This window comes from Lipotes vexillifer, unplaced genomic scaffold (assembly GCF_000442215.2).
Source record: "Lipotes vexillifer unplaced genomic scaffold, Lipotes_vexillifer_v1.1 scaffold71, whole genome shotgun sequence".
Lineage (NCBI taxonomy): Eukaryota > Metazoa > Chordata > Mammalia > Artiodactyla > Lipotidae > Lipotes > Lipotes vexillifer.
In genome coordinates this window covers 4,838,799-4,863,488 of record NW_006793703.1, presented here as the reverse complement: position 1 = coordinate 4,863,488, position 24,690 = coordinate 4,838,799, and the positions used below count along the sequence as shown (strand labels likewise).

The 24,690-nt window shown below is 43.9% G+C and overlaps 1 protein-coding gene across 1 annotated transcript in view; it reads left to right on the top strand.

Moving 5' to 3' along the window:
- Positions 1 to 24,690, top strand: part of ATP6V0A4 (ATPase H+ transporting V0 subunit a4) — a 51,317-nt gene that overhangs the window by 1,280 nt on the left and 25,347 nt on the right. The window contains exons 2-12 of the mRNA XM_007466600.1: positions 2,676 to 2,809; positions 4,412 to 4,490; positions 4,769 to 4,863; positions 11,841 to 11,966; positions 12,488 to 12,582; positions 13,790 to 13,916; positions 16,113 to 16,195; positions 16,622 to 16,715; positions 18,954 to 19,166; positions 22,365 to 22,515; positions 23,407 to 23,546. Of these exons, the coding sequence (XP_007466662.1) occupies positions 2,693 to 2,809; positions 4,412 to 4,490; positions 4,769 to 4,863; positions 11,841 to 11,966; positions 12,488 to 12,582; positions 13,790 to 13,916; positions 16,113 to 16,195; positions 16,622 to 16,715; positions 18,954 to 19,166; positions 22,365 to 22,515; positions 23,407 to 23,546 (1,320 nt within the window). The 5' untranslated portion in view covers positions 2,676 to 2,692. The remainder of the gene's footprint in view (positions 1 to 2,675; positions 2,810 to 4,411; positions 4,491 to 4,768; positions 4,864 to 11,840; positions 11,967 to 12,487; positions 12,583 to 13,789; positions 13,917 to 16,112; positions 16,196 to 16,621; positions 16,716 to 18,953; positions 19,167 to 22,364; positions 22,516 to 23,406; positions 23,547 to 24,690) is intronic.

Here is a 24,690-nt window from a genome sequence, read left to right as displayed (position 1 = left end):
CCACAAAAAAAAAAAAAAAAAAGAAAGCAATGGTTCTAATTTGATCATACACAAAAATCACCTGAGGGGCTGACTAAAAAGGCAGATCTCAGACAACCTGGGAAATGTGAACACTGATGGGATATTTGATATTAAGGAATTATTTTTGAATTTTAGGTGTGACCTGGTATTGTGTGTGTGTGTGTGTGTGTGTGTGTGTGTGTGTGTATAACATATACACGGAAGAATCCTTGTGAATATTTTGATATTCAAATATTTTGAAAGAAAAATGTGATGTATGAGATTTGCTTCAAAATAGCCCAGAGTGGGTAGGAGAAGTGGGTGGGAATTAGACGATACAAAATTCAACAACTGTTGCTGCTGACTGGTGTGTACATGGGGGGGGTTCTTATACTATCCTCTGTACTTGTGCAGATGCTTGAATTTTTCCATAACAAAGTGTAAAAAAACAAAAAGCACGCTCCTCATTCTAGGGTACATTTTACTGGCACCCAGGACCTGGGTGAGGGATCTGCTCACCTCACAAAGTGAACTCAGGTGGCCCCTGCAGAGAAACACATCTAATTGGCTCACTCTTCTGCCCCTCACCCCTCCACCAGATAAATGGGAAAGACGGCAAACCTCATTAAGAAAAGAATAAATCTCTCAACTGGCTCCGTCTCTTTACCTGGGCCACCTGGAAGCTGAATTTTAGCCATAGGCTATATAGATGGATTTGTTTGTCTATTCTCCTTTGAAAGTAAGTGTTTTTGAAATTGTTGGTAGGGTAGTGAGTGTGTGTTTGTTTGTTTGTTTTTCCAAAACCATTTTTAAATGTTATTTCATTTCTCCACCGAAAAGGAGTGTTTTAATGCGCGCAGTAGATACGCAGGAAGTTGTCTCTGGGACCCTTCTGAGGCCTCGAGCACCCTCTTCCCAAACCCTCCGCTCACTGCGGGGTAGGTTTCCTCCTTAGGGAAGAAAGTCACTGCTTCCTGGTGGGGCCCCAAGGTCATGGCCGAGGGCACAGGTGGGGCGGGGAGAGGGAGGGGGTTTGAGCAGGGCCGGCCGGCGGAGCAGGTTTGTCCTCGCCCCGGACAGGTCGGTGTTGGTACAACAGAGCCGCCTCCCGGCCTCTGCGGGCGCCCGGGGAGGAGAAGCCGCAGGAGGGGCTCGGCCGTCGCCGCAGGGAGGTCGCCTGCGGAGTCCCCGGCCGGGCTGGTCCTATCCGGCCCGCCGCTCGCCAGCCCGACACACCCGGCCCGGCCGCTGCGGCCCGCGCTGACTGCTCGGGGTCCGGCGAAGGAAGCCGCGGGAGACCCGCGCCCAGGACCTGCTCGGACAAGGCTGGGTAGGAAGGAAGGGTCTCTACCTTGTGCTCTTTGGTCTTCCGTCTCTTTTCTATGAAAACATCGCCGTACTTACCAGAATGGGCAGGATGAAAAATTCATTCATCTCGGTGTCAAAAGGCAAAAATGGAAAACCAGACTCTGCATTCTGGAGGGAGGGATGAGGGTTAGCCTCTAGTCCATAAATCGGGAAACGTTTTTTGAGCACCTTCTTTGGCATTGAGCTAGACTGGTGATGGAGTGAAAAACACAGAGTTCTGACCTCATGGATTTTTCTGGTTAGCGGGCAAAACAGACACTAAGCAAGTAATTGCATATGATTATATTCTGGGAGGAATATATAGGAGGGGGCTAAGTTCACTGGGAGTGCTGGGGATGGGATAGCTTATGGAGGAAGAGGATCCTGACACCCAGAGGGAGGAATGACAGGAGTATGCGTGGTGTGGGGAATGCAGGGTGGGGAGAAAGCAGTTGAGGTTCTAAATCTAGGGTAAGAAGGAGAAATTCTGTGAAGCTGGAGGGGAAGGCCGAGGCCGGACGATGCACGCAGCCCTACGTTGGCTACGTCAAGGGTTTTAGACTTTATCCTGTGGGAAAATGGGACAATGGAAGGATTAAAACAGGAAGGATAAACCCAGTGTCTGGCAAATAGTAGATTATATATTATAAAATGATAAGGAAAAGGGACTCCCTCTGGGAGGTGTGACAGTTCTTCCAAAAGGTTGGACTTCGAGGAAGACAATTTGGTTTGGCAGCAATAGGGCAGTCTATTGGGTCTTGGATGAGAATGGATTCTAGGTGAATATCCTTTTTCCTTATAGAGGACATACAGATTTTCCTGCTGACTGCACCGGGTTCTGTTGTATCAGCTGAATCATTCCCCCTGTTGATGGATATCTAGGTTAGGTCTATTTATTATAATTAGTATACACAGTGTTATCAGAAACATCCTTGTGAGTCTATTTCCCCATACATCTCCAAGTTTATCTGGGTGAAGAGCAGTGGAATTCTTGGGTCAAGGATATGAGTAATATAAAGTTTGGTAGATATTGACAAATTGCTCTCTAAAAAGCTGTACAAATGTAGCACTTCAAGTATTAAATGTATGAAAATGTCTGCTTCCCCATACTCTCCACAAACGTGAGATTTTAATCATATCTTTTAACCTTTTGCCAATCTGATAGGTGGTGAAAATTGCTACCTTGTTTTTGTTAATATTTTTAAAATCAGGAGTGATTCCTGTTGCATGTTTTAATTCTGTTGGATTTTAATTTCACGCAACTAAAACCAGTTTTCGTCCTAAGGTTTTCACCCATTTGTTACCTCAAATACCTTTGTCTCCTGCAGACCAAGGCTGGGTCAAGATGGCGTCCATATTCCGAAGTGAGGAGATGTGTTTGTCACAGCTATTCCTCCAGGTTGAGGCTGCATATTGCTGTGTAGCTGAGCTTGGAGAGCTTGGATTGGTTCAGTTCAAAGATGTAAGTACTGCATTCTTTGGAGACCAGAAGGTGGAGTTTCCACTTCTTGGTAGTGAACAAAGTTCAGAGAGAAGAGCCCTGAGCTGGAATAGATGGAATTCGGTGTTTCTAGTTCTTCTGGCTAGGATTTGCGATAACACTGGGCGAGTGACTTGCAAACATGTTCTCCCTTCCTCCCTATGTGCCTCCTCTATAGGAATGTTTTGAAACTCTAATCACAAAGATGGCACTGTATTTTATTCTCTGATGTACCATCTTCAGAACATTTGATATATCCAATGGGCACATGGATAACCAACCTTTTTCTCAGGGCAGAAACCAATTCTTCCTGACTAGTTAGTCTGAGGAAAAAGTATCCTGGAGTCCACAGTCTCTGCAGAGTGACATTCTTGGGCCAGACTGTTTCTTTTTTTTTTTTTCTTCCAGTTTTATTGAGATATAATTGACCTATAACACTGTGTAAGTTTAAGGTGTACGGCATAATGATTTGACTTGCATACATCATGAAATGACGACCACAGTAAGTTTAGTGAACATCCATTATCTCCTGTAGATACGAAATTAAATAGAAACAAATTTTTTTCCCTTGTGATGAGAACTCAGGATTTGCTCTCTTAACTTTCATATATAACATACAGCAGTGTTAGTTATAATTTACCATGTTGTACATTACATCCCTAGTACTTGTTTATCTTATAGTTGGAAGTTTGTACCTTTTGGCTATCTTCATCCAATTTCTCCATTCCCTCACCCCCCCACACCTCTGGTAACCACAAATCTGATCTCTTTTTCTATGAGTTGGTTTGTTTTTGAAGTATAATTGACCTACGCCTATGACTATGTTAGTTCCTGGTATACAATGATACCAGGATCTCGATATTTCTTTTCATTTCAAAATGATCACCATGAGAAGTCTGTTAACCATCTGTCACTATTGGACTGTCTTGAGTATGATGTTGGGTTATCATTTCCCAGAGGCAGTTTAGATCCTCACCAAAATCTTTTGAATCCAATTTAGAAAATTGAACTCTTTATTTTCTGCCTAAGGTCAGGGTCCAAAGTAAGCCCTGCAGAGAAGGGTCATGTCTTGTTCTTTGTGGCCCTAGTTCCTAGCTCAGGACCTGACATGGGGCAGTTCCGCAATAACATTTATTGGGCTGAGCTGTGAAGTCACCACCACAAGGACGCTGACTTTTTGTTGAAGACAGGGATACATTGCAGGGAGCCGTGCAGTTTTCAATGTCCTGCCATATGCATGACTCCATTGAGGAATTCAAGGCAATTTGGATAGTCAGTGCAGCTAAAAATAAGGAAACCTTAGCTACAAGAGGACTCTTAGAAGTATAAGGAGGCCCGAGCTTAAGGCATTTGGGGGGGTTGAGTGTAAGAACATCAAGGTGTGTTTTGCGTGGAACTCTCCTGTCTTGTGCACAGTAGTATCTAGTCCTAAGATGATTCCAGCAACATTCTCCAGCATTAAAAAAAAAAAAAAAAAATAACCAAAGAGAATATGTTGGCAGCAGTTGCTACTAATGTGTGCCTTGTGGTTTCGTGTGCCTTGTGGTTTCACGTGCCTTGTGGTTTCTTCCCCCCCCTCCCTAGTTAAATGTGAATGAGAGCCGCTTCCAAAGGAAATTTGTGAATGAAGTCAGAAGGTGTGAATCGCTGGAGAGAATCCTCCGTGAGCCAATTTTCTGCTTGCTGTCTAAAAGTGAACTGGCAGGGAGGGAAATGGTTTGCAGGGCTGATGTCCTGTAATATGCCCCTCTTTGTAATGCTACTCTAGGTGATCCTGGAGATGGGTCGGGGAGGTTAGAGATGGGATCCAGGTGCTGTGGCAGGTCCCCAGGGCAATTCAGGCAGCTGAGCTGGGAAAGGCACCTGTCCTGCTTGACCCCATTTCGTAGGTATGAGAAAATACAATCACCTCGGGCTGTCTGGTGGGGTTTTGTCCCTCAGGTTTTCTGGAAGATCAGATGCAAAATGAGATTGAGATTCAGGTGCCTGAGAAGTCCCCATCGACCCCTCTTCCACGGGAAATGATTACCCTGGAGGTAGGTTCTTTGCGACTTTACTGAGGACAGTCACGAAGTCTGTCTCCTGGGGCCTCTGCAAGCCTCTCATGGGTCCTTTACCCCATTGCTGAAGGCGGGGAGGCGGATTTATGTGTTGGTCCACTTTTCAGTGTTACTCCCCCAGGAAAATCCCATGGTGCAATTTTTAGAGTCACTCTTCCTGATCCAGGAGAGAGCTCTCTTTCTCAACGTAGCCCTAGGGAAGCTCACCCCACTTTGAGGAGTGGTTTCCTTTGGGACATAAGATTCTTACAGGTAGCAAAGTTTTGTCTATATGATGCCACTGAACAGACCTTACGCTGGCACGGTGGGATGTTTTCTTTTTTTCTTCTTTTTTAAAATGACAGTCATCATGCTGTACATTACATTCCCAGGACTTATTTTATAACTGGAAATTTGCACCTTTTGATCCCCTTCACCCATTTCACCCACCCCCCTCACCCCGCCTCTGGCAACCACCAATCTATTCTCTGTATCTCTGAGTTTAGTTTCTTTTTAGGCTCCACATTCTACATGTGAGATCATACAGTATTTGTCATTCTCAACCTGGCTCAGCTCACTTAGCAGAATGCCCTCGAGGTACATCCATGTCGCAAATGGCAGGATTTCCTTCCCTTTTTTTTTTATGGCTGAATAATATTCCTTTGTGTATATATACCACATATTCTTTATCCACGCATCTGTTGGTGGACACTTGTGTTTTTCCATGTCTTGGCTATTGTTAATTCTGCAGTGAACATGGGGATGTTGATATCTTTTTAAGATAGTGATTTCATTTCCTTTGGATAAAATACCCAGAAGTGGAATTGCTGGATCCAATGGGTTGTTTCCTAATTATCTGTCTGGTGGGAAATAGCTGATGAACTTGTTCCAGTCTGGATTGAGGCCTCTCCTCAGACTGGCTCCTGAGGTCAAGTGTGAGAAGACAGCAGTTTTCTTTAGCCAAGGTCACTGTGGCAGGTGGGGCCCTTCCTCTTTCTTTCCCCTTTCTGTCTAGTTGCTTTTATAAAACGCTGAGTACCTGCCACGCACAGGGCACCTTAGAGAGAAGTGAAACATGGCCTTGCCCTCTAGGAGCCCTCTAGAGCAGGTGGTGGAGAAGGCAGGGTGAGGCAGAGGGAGAGGATGCCAAAAGGTAGGCAGAGCCAGATCCCACAAGCCCCTGTAGATCTTTTTTAAAAAATAGATTTATTTATTTTTGGCTGCGTTGGGCCTTCGTTGCTGCGCGCGGGCTTTCTCTAGTTGCGGTGAGCGGGGGCTACTCTTCGTCGTGGTACGCGGGCTTCTCATTGTGGTGGCTTCTCTTGTTGCGGAGCACAGGCTCTGGGCGTGCGAGCTTCAGTAGTTGTGGCACACGGGTTCAGTAGTTGTGGCTCGCGGGCTCTAGAGCTCAGGCTCAGTCGTTGTGGTGCACAGGCTTAGTTGCTCCGTGGCATGTGGGATCTTCCCGGACCAGGGCTCGAACCCATGTACCTTGCATTGGCAGGTGGATTCTTAACCACTGTGCTACCAGGGAAGTCCCAGCCCTGTAGATCTTGATAAAAAAAATTGGACTTTTTATTGTCAGAGGAGGAAGGGCTCCCTAAGGGAGGTGGGCAGGTAAGAAGGAGCTTCACTGAGTTGAACCTTATCTCTGGCTGGGTTTTCTCGTTTGTTTTTTGTTTTCTTTTAAGATAACTTAAAATTCTTGAAATTGTTGAAGCCATCAGTAGTATAAATCTAGATCCTCTAACAGAAATATGAGACTGGCAACTCCCTTAGAAAATATTTTGGATCTTGTCTTATTAAAATCTGGATATTTTGGGAGAACTTTTTTTGTTTTTTTTTTTGGCGGTACGCAGGCCTCTCACTGTTGTGGCCTCTCCCGTTGCGGAGCACAGGCTCCGGACGCGCAGGTTCAGTGGCCATGGCTCACGGGCCCAGCCGCCCGCGGCATGTGAGATCTTCCCAGACCGGGGCACGAACCCGTGTCCCCTGCATCTGCAGGCGGACTCTCAACCACTGCGCCACCAGGGAAGCCCTAGGAGAACGTTTTTAATCCATATGAATAGGATTTCCATAAAATCATCTCCAGTTTCAGTCTTATCACTAGTCTTCTAGCTCTGTTAATTAACAGCTCCCCTCCCCGCCCCCCCCCCTTACCTTCCTAAACACCTAGAGCTGATCTTGTGGACTGTGAGATATCTTAATGGCTCATGTCTTTACCATAATCTTTTTTTTTTAAATTGACGTATGGTTGATTTACAATGTTGTGTTAGTTTCTGGTGTACAGCAAAGTGATTCAGTTATACATATACACATATATATTCTTTTTCAGGTTCTTTTCCATAATAGGTTATTAGAAGACATTGTTCCCTGTGCTATGTAGTACGACTTTGTTTTTTATCTATTTTATATATGGTAGTGTGTATCTGTTAATCTCAAATTCCTAATTTATCCCTCCTCCCCTTCCCCTTTGGTAACCTTAAATTTGTTTTCTATGCCTGTGAGCATAAATAAGTTCATTTGCATCTTTTTTTTTTTTTTTTTTTTTTAGATTCCACATATAAGTGATATCATATTATATTGGTCTTTCTCTGCCTGACTCACTTCACTTAGTATGATAATCTCTAGGTCCATCCATGTTGCTGCAAAATCACTCTAATCTTATTTCTGAGTTTTGGCAGAAGTTCTCCTAGTTTTCCAACTTTCTTCTTAACTATTTCATTCTTTTTTTTTTTTAACAGTGTTGTGTTAGTTTCTTGCGTTCAGCAAAGTGGCTCAGTTATCCATATGTATAATCTTTTTCATCCTCTTTTCATTCCAGTCCATTCTGCCTCCCTACCACCAGCCTAATTTTTGTCATGGTGTCGCTCTATCTTGTCACTTCCCTGCTTGAGAATGTACGATGGTTCCCTTCTTGCCTATGTCAGGCCCATCCTGGCAGCAAAGCCCACTCTCCTCAGCCCCGTCCTACCTCTCAAGTCCTCCACTGTCCTCGGGCAGGTCCCTTGATTGTATACTCTTATACGATATTGAGGATCCCAAAGAGCTTTATTTATGAGGGTTATATTTACTGATATTACTGCATTAGGAACTAAAACTGAAAAAAAGCAAAATAGTTATTACAGTGGGTCCCCTACATACGAACCTTCAAGTTGCAAACTTTCAAAGATGCGAACGTGCATCTGGTTCCAGCAAAGAACCAGAACCTGTGCCATCAACGTCAGGTGTGAGTGAAATTGCAGCTTGCCCTCCGTCTCCTGTTGCTCACAATCCTTCAGCTCTACCATCTCCCACCTCCTCTCCCTCCTCCAGTCAGTAACTCTTTTGGCCTGTTCACTCGATGCCAGCCTCTGTATGCCAGCTGTTGTACTGTACAGTTGTACCTTTCAAAATACTGTACTGTAAGGTTAAGAATGTTTTTTAAAATTTTTTGTGTTTGTTTTTCATGTATTATTTGTGTGAAAAGTATTCTAAACCTATTACAATACAGTACTACATAGCTGATTGTGTTGTTAGTTGAGTACCTAGGTTATTTTTGTTGGACTTACAAACAATTGGACTTACAAACGCGCTCTTGGAACAGAACTCGTTGGTAAGTAGGTGACTTACTGTATGTAACTCATTTAAAAATAACAATATCTCATTACATGTTAACATTTTTTTAACGAAAAATAATTGTATTTTCCAAAACAAAAACTTTAGTGAAAAGAGTGACATTGTTTGCAAATTTCTTAAATGCATGGCTTAATAGAAGACTAACTTCTCGTGTCTGTTCTACTTTGAATCTGTTGGGATATGTTATTCTCATTGAAGTATGTAAAGAGAATTCAGCCTTGCACAATAGGTAGTTGGAAAAGGGAAGAGAATTTTAATAGCCTTTTCAAATAATTGCAGATATTCTTTGATATTACATTGAAACTTGACACGCATGGAGACTCTTGCTTTTGTTAAACAGGTAACAAGTATTTTTATTTCCAAATTGACATTGGTTATATGTTTTAGACAGGAGCTTAAAAAATCACTTCATCCCAGTGAGTTTGTTATGGGCTGACTGGTTGGTTTGAAACTGTACACATTTGTAATAATAATCAGTTAGATAAGGGGCAGTCAGATGTGTGCCAACAGTCTTTGCTCAGTATTTTCCTTCTAGATACTATTTATTGGAAAGGTGAAATTAAAACAACATGTGCTTACGAGAGTAATATCTATCTTACCATTGATCATGCGGTTTGGTTAATTGATTCAGCTGATCTGGCAGTGACTTGAGTGTTCCTCCCACGTTCCTAGAAAGGAGAATCCTGGCAATAGTACACAGTGGCTTGGGCCCTTGCCTTGTAGAATTTCTAAAGAGGCTTTCGTAGCAATCCTAGAGGGAATAATAATTCAGGAAATAAAATCTACCCACAAATCTACCATCTGAGCATAAACTGCCTTAATTTTTCTGTTTTTATTCTTGCCAGCTGTATTTTTTATAACTACGTATCTATAATATACATGATAGTTTTCTACTTTTCCATTTACTATCATGTTGTAAACCACTTCTTAGATACTGCATAGTCCTCCAAAATATTTTTAATGGCAGCATTACTTTTAATGGAATCATTAAATGGATAGAGCAGATGGTTAAGAAATGAGGATTTTGGGGCTTCCCTGGTGGTGCAGTGGTTGAGAGTCCGCCTGCCAATGCCGGGGACACGGGTTCGACCCTGGTCCGGGAGGATCCCACATGCTGTGGAGCAACTGGGCCCATGGGCCACAACTACTGAGCCTGTGCTCTGGAGCCTGTGAGCCACAACTGCTGAGCCCGCGTGCCACAACTACTGAAGCCTGCGTGCAGTAACGAAGACCCAACGCAGCCAAAAATAAATAAATAAATTTATAAAAAAAAGAAAAAGAAATGAGGATTTCATTTTTTTCCCCAACTTGTGCCGCCTATAGTCAGTGTTCAAAGTTCAGGGTACTGATTGTTTTTGAGAGGGGAAGGAATGGGATGCAATTGAAGCTGGGTGACCAGTGTGTGGGTTCATTATGTAGTCTCCCTACTACAGTATGTTTGAAAAATGTTAAATATTCAATTTTGTCTGATATTAAGGTGCTTTTTTTAGAAGATAGGAACTAACATTTGCATGGATATCTTTTTATTTTTTTATTTTTTGTTTGTTTAATTTCTTTGGTAAGGGTGTCTCTTAGATGGATTTTTAAAACATCTAGGATGATACTGTCAGTCTTAATAGGTGACCTTAATCCATTTTCATTTTTTGTGATTACTGAGTTACTGGCTCTTTGTTACACCATTCCTTTGTTTTTTTTCTCCCCTTTCCTGCCTTTCTGTAATGCCCTTCAACCCTTTTCACCCTTCTCTTGGGTTGAAAGCTATAGATTATAGTTAAGCTTAACTGGAGCTTATCTGGAGATACATGCTTAGTAAATTTTTCCCATAAAATCTGCTGCTGGTTCAATGCTCCTTCCCTTGTGGATTATATGTCTTTTTTCCCCGATGGCCTTTAAGGTTTTGTCTTTGTTCTATAGTTTCACTACAATGTGTTTAAGTATGGATTTATTTGTAATTGTTTTTATTAAATAATTGGTGTATTAGGATTTTTAGAAAATACATGTATGGTACAAAGAATAATGATATAACAAATATCAAGTGTCACCACCCTGTATAAGATGAAAGGTGACCGCAGTGATGCTCTTAAAGCCCTCTGTGCGCCCCTCATCACCCCTCCCCTCCTCCCTTGGAGATAATCACTACCTGAATTTTGTATTTTTCATATTTCTGAAATTAATTCATTTTCACTGCTGGGTAGTGTTTCTTTTATTTAATGTACCACACTTTATCCATTCTATTGTTGTTGGATATTGGATGAATGAGAAATGAGCTTTCATATTTTAACATTATTTGCTAAATCTCAAATTGTGTCCAGTAGAGAGTTGATCCTCACCTGTTGGATTTTTTTTTTTAATCTTTATTTATTTGGTTGCACTGGGTCTTGGTTGTGGCTCGAGGGCTCCTTAGTTGTGGCATGCGAACTCTTAGTTGTAGCATGCATGTGGGATCTAGTTCCCTGACCAGGGATCGAACCCAGGCCCCCTGCATTGGGAGTGCGGAGTCTTAACCACTACACCACCAGGGAAGTCCCTACTCACCTACTGGATTTTGAATTTCAGTAGCTGTATGTTACATTTTTAAGATTTCTAAGTAGTTCTTTTTAAATACTTCCTGTTCTTTCATTTAATGACATGTTTGTTTAGTAATTTCTTGTTTTACTTTTTAGTGGAAGTAATACCTTTGTTTATCTCTTCGAACATTCAGAACTCTTTCAGACTATTCTGGAAAAATAATTCCACCCACTGCGATTTTGTGTTCTGATTGTTGATTTTGTTGGTGCCTTTTCCTATCATTAGATTTCTTCATGAGCCATATTCTTTTTGTAGCCTCACTTGAAAGGGAGATTGGTTTCTTCTTCGTTTTTGTCATCTTGCCTTCTGTGCTCACCCTTCTCTGTGTTGCCTTTTTCACTTGCTTGTACCTGGTTCTCCAGGCGCCCCCAACTCAGAACTGGTGGTTTCTCTTTTTATATCTTATGAGAAAATATATTTTGTATTTTATCAGTACAACGTGTTTGGGGCAGAAGGAATTCTCAACATGTAAATTTACTCCAGCTTCCCCATTCAGTGTTTAAAATGGGGGAAGAGACGTGATTTGCTGAAATGCCTTCACTTCCTCATGCACCTAACGTCCCTTCCCCCAGATTGTTTTCTGATGCCCCCCATTTGATGAGAGAACTCCTGTGAGTGGCTTTACTTACAGCTCTACAATCTTGCTGAGTTTGAACAGGCCTCTCAACTTCAAGCTACCTTGTGATGCACTGAATACCGCTTTGATATTTAGTTATCCGTTACGGTTAATGTACAGTAAATGTCATAGTGCTTTCTGCCTGGCTTACTTTCTTTTTCCTCCTGCATAGACTGCTCTAGAAAAACTGGAAGGAGAGTTACAGGAAGCCAATGAGAACTATCAGGCTTTGAAGAAAAGCTTCCTAGAACTGACTGAATTCAAACATCTCCTGAAGAAAACCCAGGACTTCTTTGAGGTTGTAATTTGGGGACTATTTATTCAAGGGCCTTTTCCTCCAGAACCTCAAATTTCCATATTGACAACTGGCTGGTTTGGAATATGAATAAATTGCGCTGTTTCTGTCACATGGCTGGGCCGAGGGGGAGGGGGAGGGTTAGGGTGGCATGTGGTACTGGTTGAAATGAATGCAAAAATATTAAGGTGCTCACTAAAAAGTATGTGCCCCAAATGGCCCAGACAGACGTGGAAGTCAGAAAAAAGCACCAGTTAGTTTGAGCAGATTTGGGATTTTGGTAGGAAGGGACTGTGGAAGCTTTTTGATCTGGCAAGGGGCACTCTACCTTTTTTTTTTTTTTTGACACACACATAAATCTTTATTTAAAACAGAAAAATAGATCAGGTCTAAGCAGTCTACCTTTTGAATTCTAACTATTTGTGGAAAATTGAAATATCATTAAAAGCAGACAAAACCATGAGGTGTGGTTTTAAGGTAGTCTAAATACATTTAAATGAAAATAGTGATTCTTTGACTTTCAGACGGAAACCAATTTAGCTGATGATTTCTTTATGGAAGACACTTCTGGTCTCCTGGAGTTAAGACCTACACCTGCATACATGAGTGGAAAGCTGGGGTTAGTGAAACTCCCTGCTCTGAAGGTTATGTGTAGATGGCTCCCTGGTCCGTAGCTCAGTGCCCGGTGCGTGGTACATTTCCCTGAGTGTTTGAGTGAATGAATGAATGGACAAATAGCAACTGGCATGAGGACTCCTTCACACAACTGTAAGGCCTCCATCCAGTAATAAACCCAAGTCTAACCTGACCAGGTTAGTGGAGTTGCAGGTAGTGTTACCTTGTTTATGGTGATACTGACCTTCTTGAGTCTGAAGAATGCGATGTGTGTATTGTCTCCACATGGGAAGGATGTAGTGATAATTGTTTAGATGGGGTTTCACAGCTGTTCCCTGGCTTTGGAACAATTATTGGATACATGTTTTTTTTTTTTTCCCTCGTCTCTGAAATACTGTTTTGGTAATAAAATAGATTTGGAGTGTGAAGTTTGAGTGTAATTAGCGATGAGGTAGTTATGCAGTTGTGTCTTCCACAAGTAGAGGTAATAGGATGTGATAATACCCACCAAAATGTGTGGTGATTCAAAATGGTGGGATTTCATTCAGTGTCCAAGTAAAACTGATGAAAGTGAGTTTTAGAATTCTAGTTTTTTATTCAGTAGGTACTTGGGGACCTGCTATTTGAGGCACTAGACATTGAATTTGAAACGGCAAGCAAATATGTATTGAAAATATTTGATCAGAAGGTAATACAGAATCAACGTACATTTAAAGTAATAGGCCAGTGAAAGTAACCATTCTAAAGTTCATTTGAAAAGTTCGGATCAGAAATTAGCTAGATACCTAGATGATTGTAAAAGCAGAGATGTATAGAAATCAATATATATGTTTCAGTTTTAGTACCTTATTTGTATAAACTCATAGAGACCATTGTTGAGCAGATTGAACACTTGCTCCCTTTAGCTACAATGCTATAATGAATGGTCTGTCATATTTTTAATTGCAAATAAGTGAATGTATAGTATTGGGATGATTAAGGAAACCCGGACATGTCAAAGGAAACAGGAGGTCAAAAGGGACTTGGGGAAAGTTGGGGCTGGGATCCAGAGTGGCCTTGCGGCCCCTGCCCATCAGGGCTATGTCCTTACCTCCCGCTCAGAGGGAAGGTGGTCCTCCACCTTGTGATTGCACATCTTCCTATCCTGCAGGGCCTTCTCTCTGCACCCCGCTCCCTGTGCCTCAGTAATATGTCCTCTTCTGACTGCCCAGGTTCACGGCTGGTGTGGTCAACCGGGAGAGGATGGCTTCCTTTGAGAGGCTGCTGTGGCGAATTTGCCGAGGAAATATCTACTTAAAGTTCAGTGAGATGGACACAGTTCTGGAAGATCCCGTTACAGTGGGTATCTCAGGCTGCAGGAAATGTTTTCTGAAATTTTCTGTAACCCCACCAGAAGGGTTTCATTCTCTCAAACACTGAGTCTTTAGCTCTATGAAGCTAATATCTATTTCCCTTTTTTCTCCTTTCTTTTCTTTTTTCCTCCCCAGCCCCTCCTTTTAAAAAATACCCATGAAAGGACTGAGTCTTGTTAAAACCTCGTAAGTGTTCATTCCTCCGAATACCGTAGCTGTACCAGTTCCTGGAAACTTAGCTGTAGTAGTGCCACGTGGAATGGCAGCTGTGTCTTCATCACAAAGCACTGAGAACTGATTTAGGTCAGTGCGTCCCAAGCTCCAGTGTTCATGGGAGCATGAGATCTTGTTCAGTGTATTGACAGATTCTGATTCAGTGGGTGGTGGTGGTGCCTGGGAGCCCGAATTTCTAATCAGCTTGCAGTTAGTTGCTGGTAGTCAGTGGGCCACACACTTCGAACGAAGATTTTGAGGGTCCCCTTCATTGAGTGCCACACGGTTATCGCTACTAATTCTGTAGGGTATGCTTCCTCCGCCCTTCCAGCTAGTATTTAAATCCACTTACTTTTTAATTCCAAGAAGCTGGGCTTATTTCTAAAAGAGTCATAATCTTGTCTAGAGTAGAGGCTAAAAAAATGTAATTTTAAGTTTTATTTCATGGAAAACAACTTCACTGTTAAAACAAATACAATTTAAAATAAGAAAAAAGTACTTGTTTAAAAAAAAAAAAAGCATTACCATTCTAATGTCTTTATTTTTTTCTTGTCCTCTTTCTCTCTAGTCCATAGCCGTAGGCAGGTGTAATTTAATATGGTTGTAGTAATAGCATGGAAATCATTCTTTTTTGGCCTTCTCTTGATTTTAGATAATATAAATGCCCTCCTGTATTACTATGTGCCATTTATAAATATTATTTTAAAATTCGACATTGAATCATTCCTTTTCACAAGCATGTTTTGACATGGAATAGTCGTGGTGGTAGAGAGAGTATTTACAAAGTAAGATGACTTTAGTCTCATGACATTGAAGATCACTGAACAGATAGCATGAAATCAGAATGGATTCCTGGTTCTGGTGGATCCAGAGACAAGATCTGAGAGATTCAGCAAAGGACTAGGGGTGAACTCCATGGTTGAAGGAACCTTTGTTCCTTCAAATAATGTAAAGCAGGCAGTTCCCCAAATCCTGAAATATTTCCCTGCTCCCATGAGCCACTAGCAAAGAGACAGTTCGTTGTGATATTATTTTCAACTGGTGCCTCATATTTCCATTGAGTTGATGTGACATTAACCGTCTGTTATTAGACACTTTATTTCCAATTTTCCTCCAGAATATAGACACTATGATAAGCATCTTCCTGCATGTGGATTTTTATTTTGAACTATTTCCATGATATGAATTCAGGAAATAGCATTGCTGGCTTAAAGCGTGTGAGCATTTTCATGACGCTTGATAGGTCCTGACAAATGGCTTTTCAGTGGGGTCGTACCTGATTCCAAAGATACGTGATACCTGAGTGGTGTGTGATGAGTGCGTTGGATTTGTTACCACTTTTCCAACAATGGGTTTCATTTTGCCTTTACCCCCCCATCCCACACTAAATAAGAGTAAAACAGCACATTCCTTTGCTTACAGTAAAAGTTGAACTTTTCCATATATTCTCGTGAAATGCATATTTTTTCCTTTCTTGTGAAATGGCAAACTTGGACTTTTAAATTGCATTTAATCAGGGTTCTTACAGGCATGCAGTGAGTGTGTGAGTCCAACATTAGACCTGGCTCTACCTTTGTTTAATATCAAACACCCACTTCCCCCCTGAAATGTCAGTGTTGTGTATGAGTTAACTCTGGTGAGCTAGGTCAGCTGTTTTTATTTTAAGCCTTGCAATATCCTGGTCCCTCTCTTCTGGATGTTTTCTTAACACACCTCTTAAGCCCAGGGCTTAGAGCTGAACATAAGGCTCAGCTGTGATCCAAATAGTGTAGCAAACAGCAAAGTGGTCCCTTTAAGGCTGTATCAGCCTTCCTGGGGGCCCCCGCCCAGCCTGCCTCAGTGGCCTTGCCCTCAACCATCATGAGTTACGAACTTGAACCAACTGGGAGAAGTTTAAGTTTTCCAATTTTAAATTTAGAAAATTTTAAAATTTTCTAAAAATATATTTTTTACTGTTTTGATTTTCCAGAGAGAGGAAATTAAAAAGAATATATTCATCATATTTTATCAAGGAGAGCAGCTCAGGCAGAAAATCAAGAAGATTTGTGATGGGTAAGTGGCTATTAAGGGCGTTTTTTTTTTTTTTTTTTTTTGTGGTACACGGGCCTCTCACTGTTGTGGCCTCTCCCGTTGCGGAGCGCAGGCTCCGGACGCGCAGGCTCAGCGGCCATGGCTCACGGGCCCAGCCGCTCCGCGGCATGTGGGATCTTCCCGGACCGGGGCACGAATCCGTGTCCCCTGCATCGGCAGGCGGACTCTCAACCACTGCGCCACCAGGGAAGCCCAAGGGCTCTTTTCATCAGCAATCTGGGTCAGGATTAGGTCAGGGTGTGTGCAATACATTGAATACAATACATAGAACCTAGGGGAAGGCGGTCATCTAACCAGAGTGGGCAAATGATGGGTTAGCAGAAAAGGATGTACAGAATGCTTCTTGGCAATAACCCATGTGTGTCCTTTGAAATGTATGAAACACAGGTTTCGGGCCACCATATACCCCTGCCCAGAGCCGGCGTCGGAGCGCAGAGAGATGCTGGATGGTGTCAACATGAGGCTGGAAGATTTAATCACTGTGAGTGAGGCGTTCGGGCTGGTGACCTGAGCGGGGGCTGCCGATGGGCTACATCTGCCATTTCCTTATAAGTCCCGTCTCCCAGGGCCCTTGCTCCAAGGCTGGCTGGAATGTCTGCTATGCTCTTCTGGCTGTTGTGGCAGAAGGCTTCATAATTAGGAAACAGTGTTCACTAAGCTCACGGTGATGATTCTGCATGTCAGTGATGCTTTGCCTGGGCTTAGAATTAACCACAGCCCTGGTCAACCTGCAGGTGCCCACCCCAGTCTGATAAAAGGAGCCTTTTATTGCCAGACTGGCCTAGGCCGCATCTGTGATATAACTCACTAGCCAATTAAGTCGACCAGCCAGTCCTGCTGATTCTTTTTCCGCGGAATTGCCCAGTTGTGTGAGCCAAGCAATTAATTCTGTCAAGACAGTGAGTCTGGTTTCACATATGAACACGCCCCCAATTCATATCCTTTTCTCGAATCTGTCATCACCTAGGATGGCTCTCAACACATATGATTTTCTTCAATAAGCTTTGCAAGTAGTCACTGAAAGGAGCTGGGCCTACATCAAATCGCCTATTCCAGACCAGCCCTGTCCAATAGAACTCTCTGTGGTGGTGAAAATGTTATATAACCTGCAAGTCCAGTGCGATAGCCATGGGCCACATGTGACCACTGAGCACTTGAATCGTGGCTAGTGCAACTGGGGGACGGGATTTTTATTTGTATAAAATGTGGCTGCTATATTGGTCAGCACAGTTCTAGGTCCTCAATGAGTATCTTTAGAAATTAGGTGTGTGTGTTTTTCGAAACTCCTAGGCTAACAAACATCTTTATCTTCCCAGAAAAAGCTGTGTTTAATTGTTCTAATCCTCTCTGTTCCCTCTTTGTCACTTGTCAGGGAGACCGTGGTTCCCTGAAGCAATTACCCTTGAAGTCCTTTCCCCCAAATACCCTGCTGGATTTCATGAAAACTGCATGAGGAGAATGGAAGTTATGCTAAACTTACATTTCGGATGACTTGAGTAGCCCAGTGTAGAGGTTACTGAAGGGGGTTTCTGTGTTGTTTCACCAGAACAAAAACTAACTCCACTAAATAAATTCTGTGGGGGCCAAATTGCCTATTCATTCCTTTATTCATTAATTCATTTGTCATTTATTGGAGAGGTTATGTATGTAAGGCATTTTGATAGGTGTATTTGTTTCCTATTGCTGCTATAACAAGTTACCACAAACTGCGAGGCTTAAAACAACAGAAATTTATTCTCTCACAGTTCTGAGGTGAAAAGTCTGAAATCAAGGTGTCAGCAGAGCCAGGCTTCCTCTGAACGCACTAGGAAATGATCCTTCCTTACCTGTTGTCCTATGGTTTGAGTGTTTGTATTGCCCCAAAATTTGAATGTCAAAAACCTAATGCCCAAGGTGATGGTGTTGGGAGGTGGGACCTTCCGGGAGGTGATTAGGTCGTGAGGGTGGAGTCCTCGTGGGTGGGATTAGTGTCCTTCTAAAAAAGACCCCAGAGAGCTTGCTTGCGCTTTCTGCCATGTTAGAAGTTAGAAGTTAGAATTTGAGGTCTGCAACCCAGAAGAGGGCCTTCACCCAACCGTGCTGGCATTCTGATCTCAGAATTCCAGCTACCAGAACTGTGAAAACTTTCTGTTGTTTATAAGGCACCCAGTCTATGGTATTTCATTATAGCTGCCCGAGTTGACTAAGGCATCTTCCTAGCCTCTGGCGGTTGTCAGCAGTCCTTGATGGTCCTTGCTTTGGAGATGCATCACTCTGGTCTCTGCCTGCATCACACATATCTTCCCTGTGTGCCTCCATGTCCAAATTTCTTATAAAAACACCAGTCATACTGGAATAGCGCCCACGCTACTCCTCATTTTATGACCTCGTTTTAACTCGATTATATCTGCAAAGACCCTGTTTCCAAATAAGATCACATTCCCAGTTACCAGGGCTTAGGACTTCAGCATGTCTTCTGGGGAGGACACAATTCAATACATTGCAATAGTACTATAAGGAATTTAGAAGAAAAGGAAGATATAGTCCTTGCCTGAGGGTTTTAACCTCTAGTGGGGGAGATAAACTGCTCGTGAGAGTGAAAGGCCGGGTGAGAGCTGCAGGCCGGAAGAGGGGGCCAGGAGCAGAGGACGCCTCTGTGGCCGATGAGCCTCCTTTGTTGCCACATTGTCCGGCATCTCCATGAGTGCCCCTTGTTTTGCCGTTGGTATTGTTTGCCCAGGTCATAACACAGACAGAGTCTCACCGTCAGCACCTCCTGCAAGAAGCAGCTGCCAACTGGCACTCCTGGGTCATCAAAGTGCACAAGATGAAGGCCATTTACCACATTCTGAACATGTGCAACATCGACGTCACCCAGCAGTGCATCATCGCTGAGATCTGGTTCCCGGTGGCAGACACTGTGCGCATCAGGAGGGCACTGGAGCAAGGCATGGTGCGTGGCACGTGGAGCAGGAGGCGGGTAGTCACGTCCAGTCTGAGCAGCCTCTCTGCCAGGCACTCAGCTGGTCAGCCTCCTGAGTCAAGCAAACCTCACCTGGTTAGGATTGTCTCCTTTATCTTTGCGCCTTCGGTCCTTCCCCAGGGCGTGGGCGCATGTCAGAAACTCCTGCTCTTCTCAGCGTTTGATAAACATGCACCATTTCTTTGATCTTAGCAAGTGTGTACTGGGCACTGATGTGCCGTCACTCTGCTAGTTATGCCTGTAGATACCACCTTTGTCTAGCTGGAAAGACAAATAACCAGGCACCTGCAATAACAGCCAGAGCGCAGGGAGTGGATTGCTCCCTTGTGCCAGCCGCTGTGTTGAGCACTCAGCGCACCTTATGTAACTCTCACCACGCTCTTGAGTCATCCCTCTAGGTGTTCACTGTACCCCAGGAACTGATCTAGGGCTATGCTGGCAGAACAAAGCCCTGCTCTGATAGACTTTCTCGAAAGGGAGATAGACAGCAGGCTTGTCCCTAACTAACGTGATTTCAGGCAGTGATGCATGGTGAACGGGAAGTAAAGCAGGGGGAAAGTGAAGGGTGTGGGGAGTGAGGGGCCTGTCTGATCACCTATTCACCCCATTGGTGAAGAAGGGACCCTCTGCCCTAAATATTGCAAGGTGGCCAAACACACGACATCTGACAGATGAGGTTGGCCACAGTTTGTCACACATACTCACAGCCCAGGGGAGGACACTGCACGTCACACAGGACCACATGGAGGTTGCACTTGGGACCTGCACTTGGGAGCAGAATGAATCAGCAGGAGCTACAGGGGAGGCAGGCTTTATAGTGACAGGAGGATGGGGGGCCCCTGTTTCCATGGGAGAATGTGATTATTAGCTTGTTTGAATGATTTTCTGGGGTGGCAGGGAGGTGAAACTCATCAGGTTGAAGCCTGGGCAGTGTGCCGTTGGTCTGGCCGCTGGGAGAACTGGCTAGGTAGGGAGCCTTTCCTGTTAAGTGGGTGGCATACCTGGTGGGAGCAGAGGAACGCATGGCTTGGCCTTTGGGGCCCTGAAGCTTTAGGTCTTTCTAATACTGTTCTAGGGCTGTTGGGGAGAAGGCCCCTCTGAGCAGCTGACACTGGAGCAGACTTTCCTGCACGTCATGGGAAGATGAGGCAGGGTGGGAGGAAGAGCTTTTGGGCTGAAGGGTCTGAAGGGACCCAACCTGGAAGTCGGGTTGGATGAGGAGATAGGAGCTATCTTTATCCCCTCTGTACAGATGAGGAAACCGAGGCACAGAGAGTGGAAGTAACTTGACCCCGGTCCTGTAGCCAGGAGGTAGGATTTGAATGTCCCCACATCGTGGTCCAGTAAGTGCCCAAATGGGGCACTTAGAGCATTTCACCCAGACTGGGAGGGGCAGCTGCTTCCCGGAGGAGTGCACGGGCTGAGCCGTGGAAGGGCGGTCAGTGGGCAGGTGGAGAGAGGTGGGGTGGCCAGTGGTTGGAGCTGGGGCTCAGCAAGTTGAAAGGCTTCGAGTAAGGATGGGGAGAGGCTGCAGGGCAGGTGCTGGTGGACGGACTTTCTAGTGGTGCGCCTTCCTGTGCCAGAGCAACATGGTCCAGTTTGTGTTTTAGAAACATTTCACTGCCGTGTGGGGCAGACAGCCGGGCTGTGGGAGAGGGCTGCCCTAACACAGGGGTCTGAACCCAACAGTGACATCCTGTAATCGTGAAGGGGCCAGACTCCTACAGGGCTACTTGGGACCATTTCTACAGCATCTCCAGTCCTCTGAGATAATTACTTCCCGAGATCGGAGTAGAGGACCTGTGTGGGTAGGAGGTGAGGAGAGAAGTGGAAGGGAGTGGCTCTCATTATCATCATCACATAAGCAAAAGATACTTACTCCATGCCAGGCATTGTGTCAGCTCCTGGAGGGCATGTTTAGAAAAAAGGAGGAAGCCACAGTCCTTGCCCTCAAGGAGATCATAATCACACATATGAAAAGGCATATAAAAATGGAGCGAGGATCTCCTCGACTTGCTGTGTGACCTTGGGGAAGTTACTTAATCTCTCGGCACCTTAGTTTCCTCATCTGTAAAGTGAGGCTTGTGGTGATACCTACGTCATCGAGTTGTTAGGAGGATGGCTGAGCACTCATTTAGTTGGTGCTAAGTTGTACTGAGTGTTCAGGTGGTAAGCACTGCTGGAGTTTGGAGCGACCAGAAGGTTCCTGGGGGTTGAGCTGGAGAATTGTTAATACTTGGAGAAGGGAAGAACAGAGAAGCCTAGTGTGGAGTTGGCTGATTTCCATGGAAAAGTAGTGTGGGTGAAGGTGTGAGCACAGGATTAAACCAATGTTGTAAAGAAGTCTGGATTATAAGACCAAAGAGGTTTGATTTCATTCTTTAGGTAATAGGAAGCCTTTGAAGGTTTTTGAGTAGGAGGGTAACATGACTAAAGTAGTGGGTTTTGTTTGTTTTATTAAAAGAAGGATTACGCGGTCTAGGGTAGGCACTGAATGGAAGGGAAGGAGACTGGAGTCCGATGGTGAGGCTTGGGGCCAGGCTGGTGGCTGTGGGAATGGGAAGAGGAGGGACTTAAAGGGGACGATTAGCAAGATTTGGTGATTAACTGAATCAAGAGAAGGGACAAGTCTCATGATTCCAAAGTGTCTGGAATCTGGAGATGAGAGACTACTGAGAGGTCAGGGGAGGACCTGGCTTTGGGGCAAGTTGGTGAGTTCAGTTTTAGGCCCCTGGATTTTTGTGGGGTTGCTGAGACATGCGTGTTTGAAAGTATAGGCAGGCAATTAAAAGAGAAGTGAAATTTCAGAGAGGGTCAGGGCCATTGGGAATATAGGAACAGAATTAGGAAAGTGAATAAACTCTTGAGAGAGTAAGTGGAAGGAAGGAAGGAAGAGTAGAGGGCTCAGAACCGTGCATAACATTTGCAGGAGCAGGAGAATGGAAATTGCCAGAGAATCAGGAGGAACTCTACTCTCTTGACAACTCTCCTGTAAGAGAAATTAGATAAGTACTAACTTTACAGATGTGATCATGAGTCTCAGAGAGGTCAGAAAATTGTCCCAAGTTCACCCAGTAAGTGACGGCAGGAGTTGGACTGTGAGATGTACCTGCTGACACCTAGCCTATGGCTCTCTTCCTTACATCTTCTTATATGTTCTTTTTGCAGGAACTAAGTGGCTCCTCCATGGTCCCCATCATGACAGCAGTGCAATCTAAAACAGCTCCTCCCACATTTAACAGGACCAATAAATTCACAGCTGGCTTCCAGAATATTGTAGATGCATATGGTGTAGGCAGTTACCGGGAGATGAACCCAGGTAAAGGGACCGAGGTATTGCCCCAGCTCCAGCCACTGGCCACCCCACCTAGGCAGCTTGAAAATGAAAACTGGATAAGATTTAACCCTACGGTGGCCTTGGCAGTTAATCACTTTGAACTGTGACATTCCTAAAATCTTACTTGGTTTCCTAATGCCCTGCATTGTCTTTTGCAAATGGTGATTAGTGAAAGATGTGCTCTTTGTCAAGATTTCACCTGTTCTCCCTTAAACCGTAGATGTATCAGGCAGCCAACTTCAGTTCTTGTTTCCTAACTGATTCAGTGAGGGTCATCTGTAGGCATCTGCACAGTCCCATAGCTGTTGTGTGGGAGAGATGGAGATGGACGTAGACAGGACTTGTAGTCAGAAGACTGGAGTCACAAGCTGTGTCACTAAGTTGATTTGTAAAATAGACCAGATCCTTAAGCCAAGCAGTTTATTGCTGTTTTTCTCCAGCCTGAGTCCCAGTCTAATTTGTGACCTGTACTGTAGGGGCCCCAGCAGGTTGAGGGTCTTGTGAGTAACTGCTGGAGGTGTGTGGTGCGCGGAATGGAGAAACAGACAAGAGATGGTGGAAGAGTATATAGAAAGCACTTAGAGATAGGAAACTGGTTTTAAATCCCATTAAGCTTTGTGATCATGGGGAGAGTCACTTAGCTGCTCCAAAACTCAGCTCATCTGTAAAGTGGGGAATAATAATACTTACTCATTGATGAGCTAGCGTATGGGGGAGCTAAGTGAGTGTCAGGGGTGGGGGATGGTGAGGGAAGACAGAATCAGAAAGACAAGGAACCAGCTTGTAGATCGTGGAGCGTGGTAGAGAAATCTTTGACGTGGGGCCCAAAGAATGCTGGGAGGACTCAGGCTGTGGTGGGTCTCACCTCTGCAGCTCCCTACACCATCATCACTTTCCCCTTCCTGTTCGCTGTGATGTTTGGAGACTGTGGTCACGGAATTGTGATGCTACTGGCGGCCCTTTGGATGGTCCTTAATGAGAGACGCTTGCTGTCCCAGAAGACGACCAATGAGGTGAGTGTTCATCAAATGTCTCGCCTCGTTTCTTGGAGGTTATAAGTAGAATATTAAAAATGTGTATATTGTTTTCACCGTGGAGATAACATGTTATAAAAAGTAAGAGAAAGATGGAAAGTAAAAAAGGACCAGAGTTCAACATAAAAACTCCTGGCCAAAGGTAAATCCTTTGGATGGTTTGGTGCAGTAGCTTCTTTGTTTTTTGTACATTACTTGACAAGGCATTGATCTTTTCCTTTACTTTTTTTTCTTACCGTTGATTTTTTTCCTTTGATTATAAAAGCAATATATGTTCACTGCAAAAATTGGGAAAATACAATAATCTAACTACCTAGAGAAAATCACAATTAATGGGTTTTTTTCTGTGCTTATACACAGGTATATAATTTTCTAAAATTGGGATGAAATAGTGCATATTAATTTGTAGCTTCCTTTCTTTTCACTCAAAATATCACAAGTATTTTTTTACGGCAGAGCCCTTCTCCTACGATCAGCCCACGACCAGCATTCTCATGAAATGCTGAGAAACCCTGAATATCGGGTCTTCACTTGCACACTTGAAGTTTCCACATTTTCTGTGAAGTCCCTGCACAGCGTTGTGAAGGTTGAGACAACTCAAGTCCGCATTGTTTCAAAGTTAATCAGCTAACGTCACTTTATGTCCACTGTAATACATTTTATAAACTGGAAACACGCTTTTCACTCTGTTCTGCATTTTAAGAATATCTGCAATCTTTAATACAAGTTGACTTAAGTTGGGCTAGTTCAATGATGTCGTAGCAAGTCAGTCATAAGCAGGGTTAGTGGGAGAATCAACCTGTGACCAATAGAGTTTTCCATGACAAGCATCTTAACAGCTGTGCTTTCCTACAATAAGTATTTAAAGTCTCAAATGGGCACTTCAGCCGTTCTGAGAACGGCTGGTACACATCATCCAGTCCTACGGAAAACGCTTTACTCTTCTTGGTGGATGTGCTTAGACAGAGACTCACTGTTATAGCGAGACCCCAGGTGAGTGTAGACTTCACTTGCTGTAAGACTTAGCAGCATAGGAGGCAGGTCCCAGAAGCACTTGAGGCAGCCGCCGCCCACTTTCAAGTCCCTTCCTTTATAAGGGAGGCCTCAGCTTCTTCAGTTACGT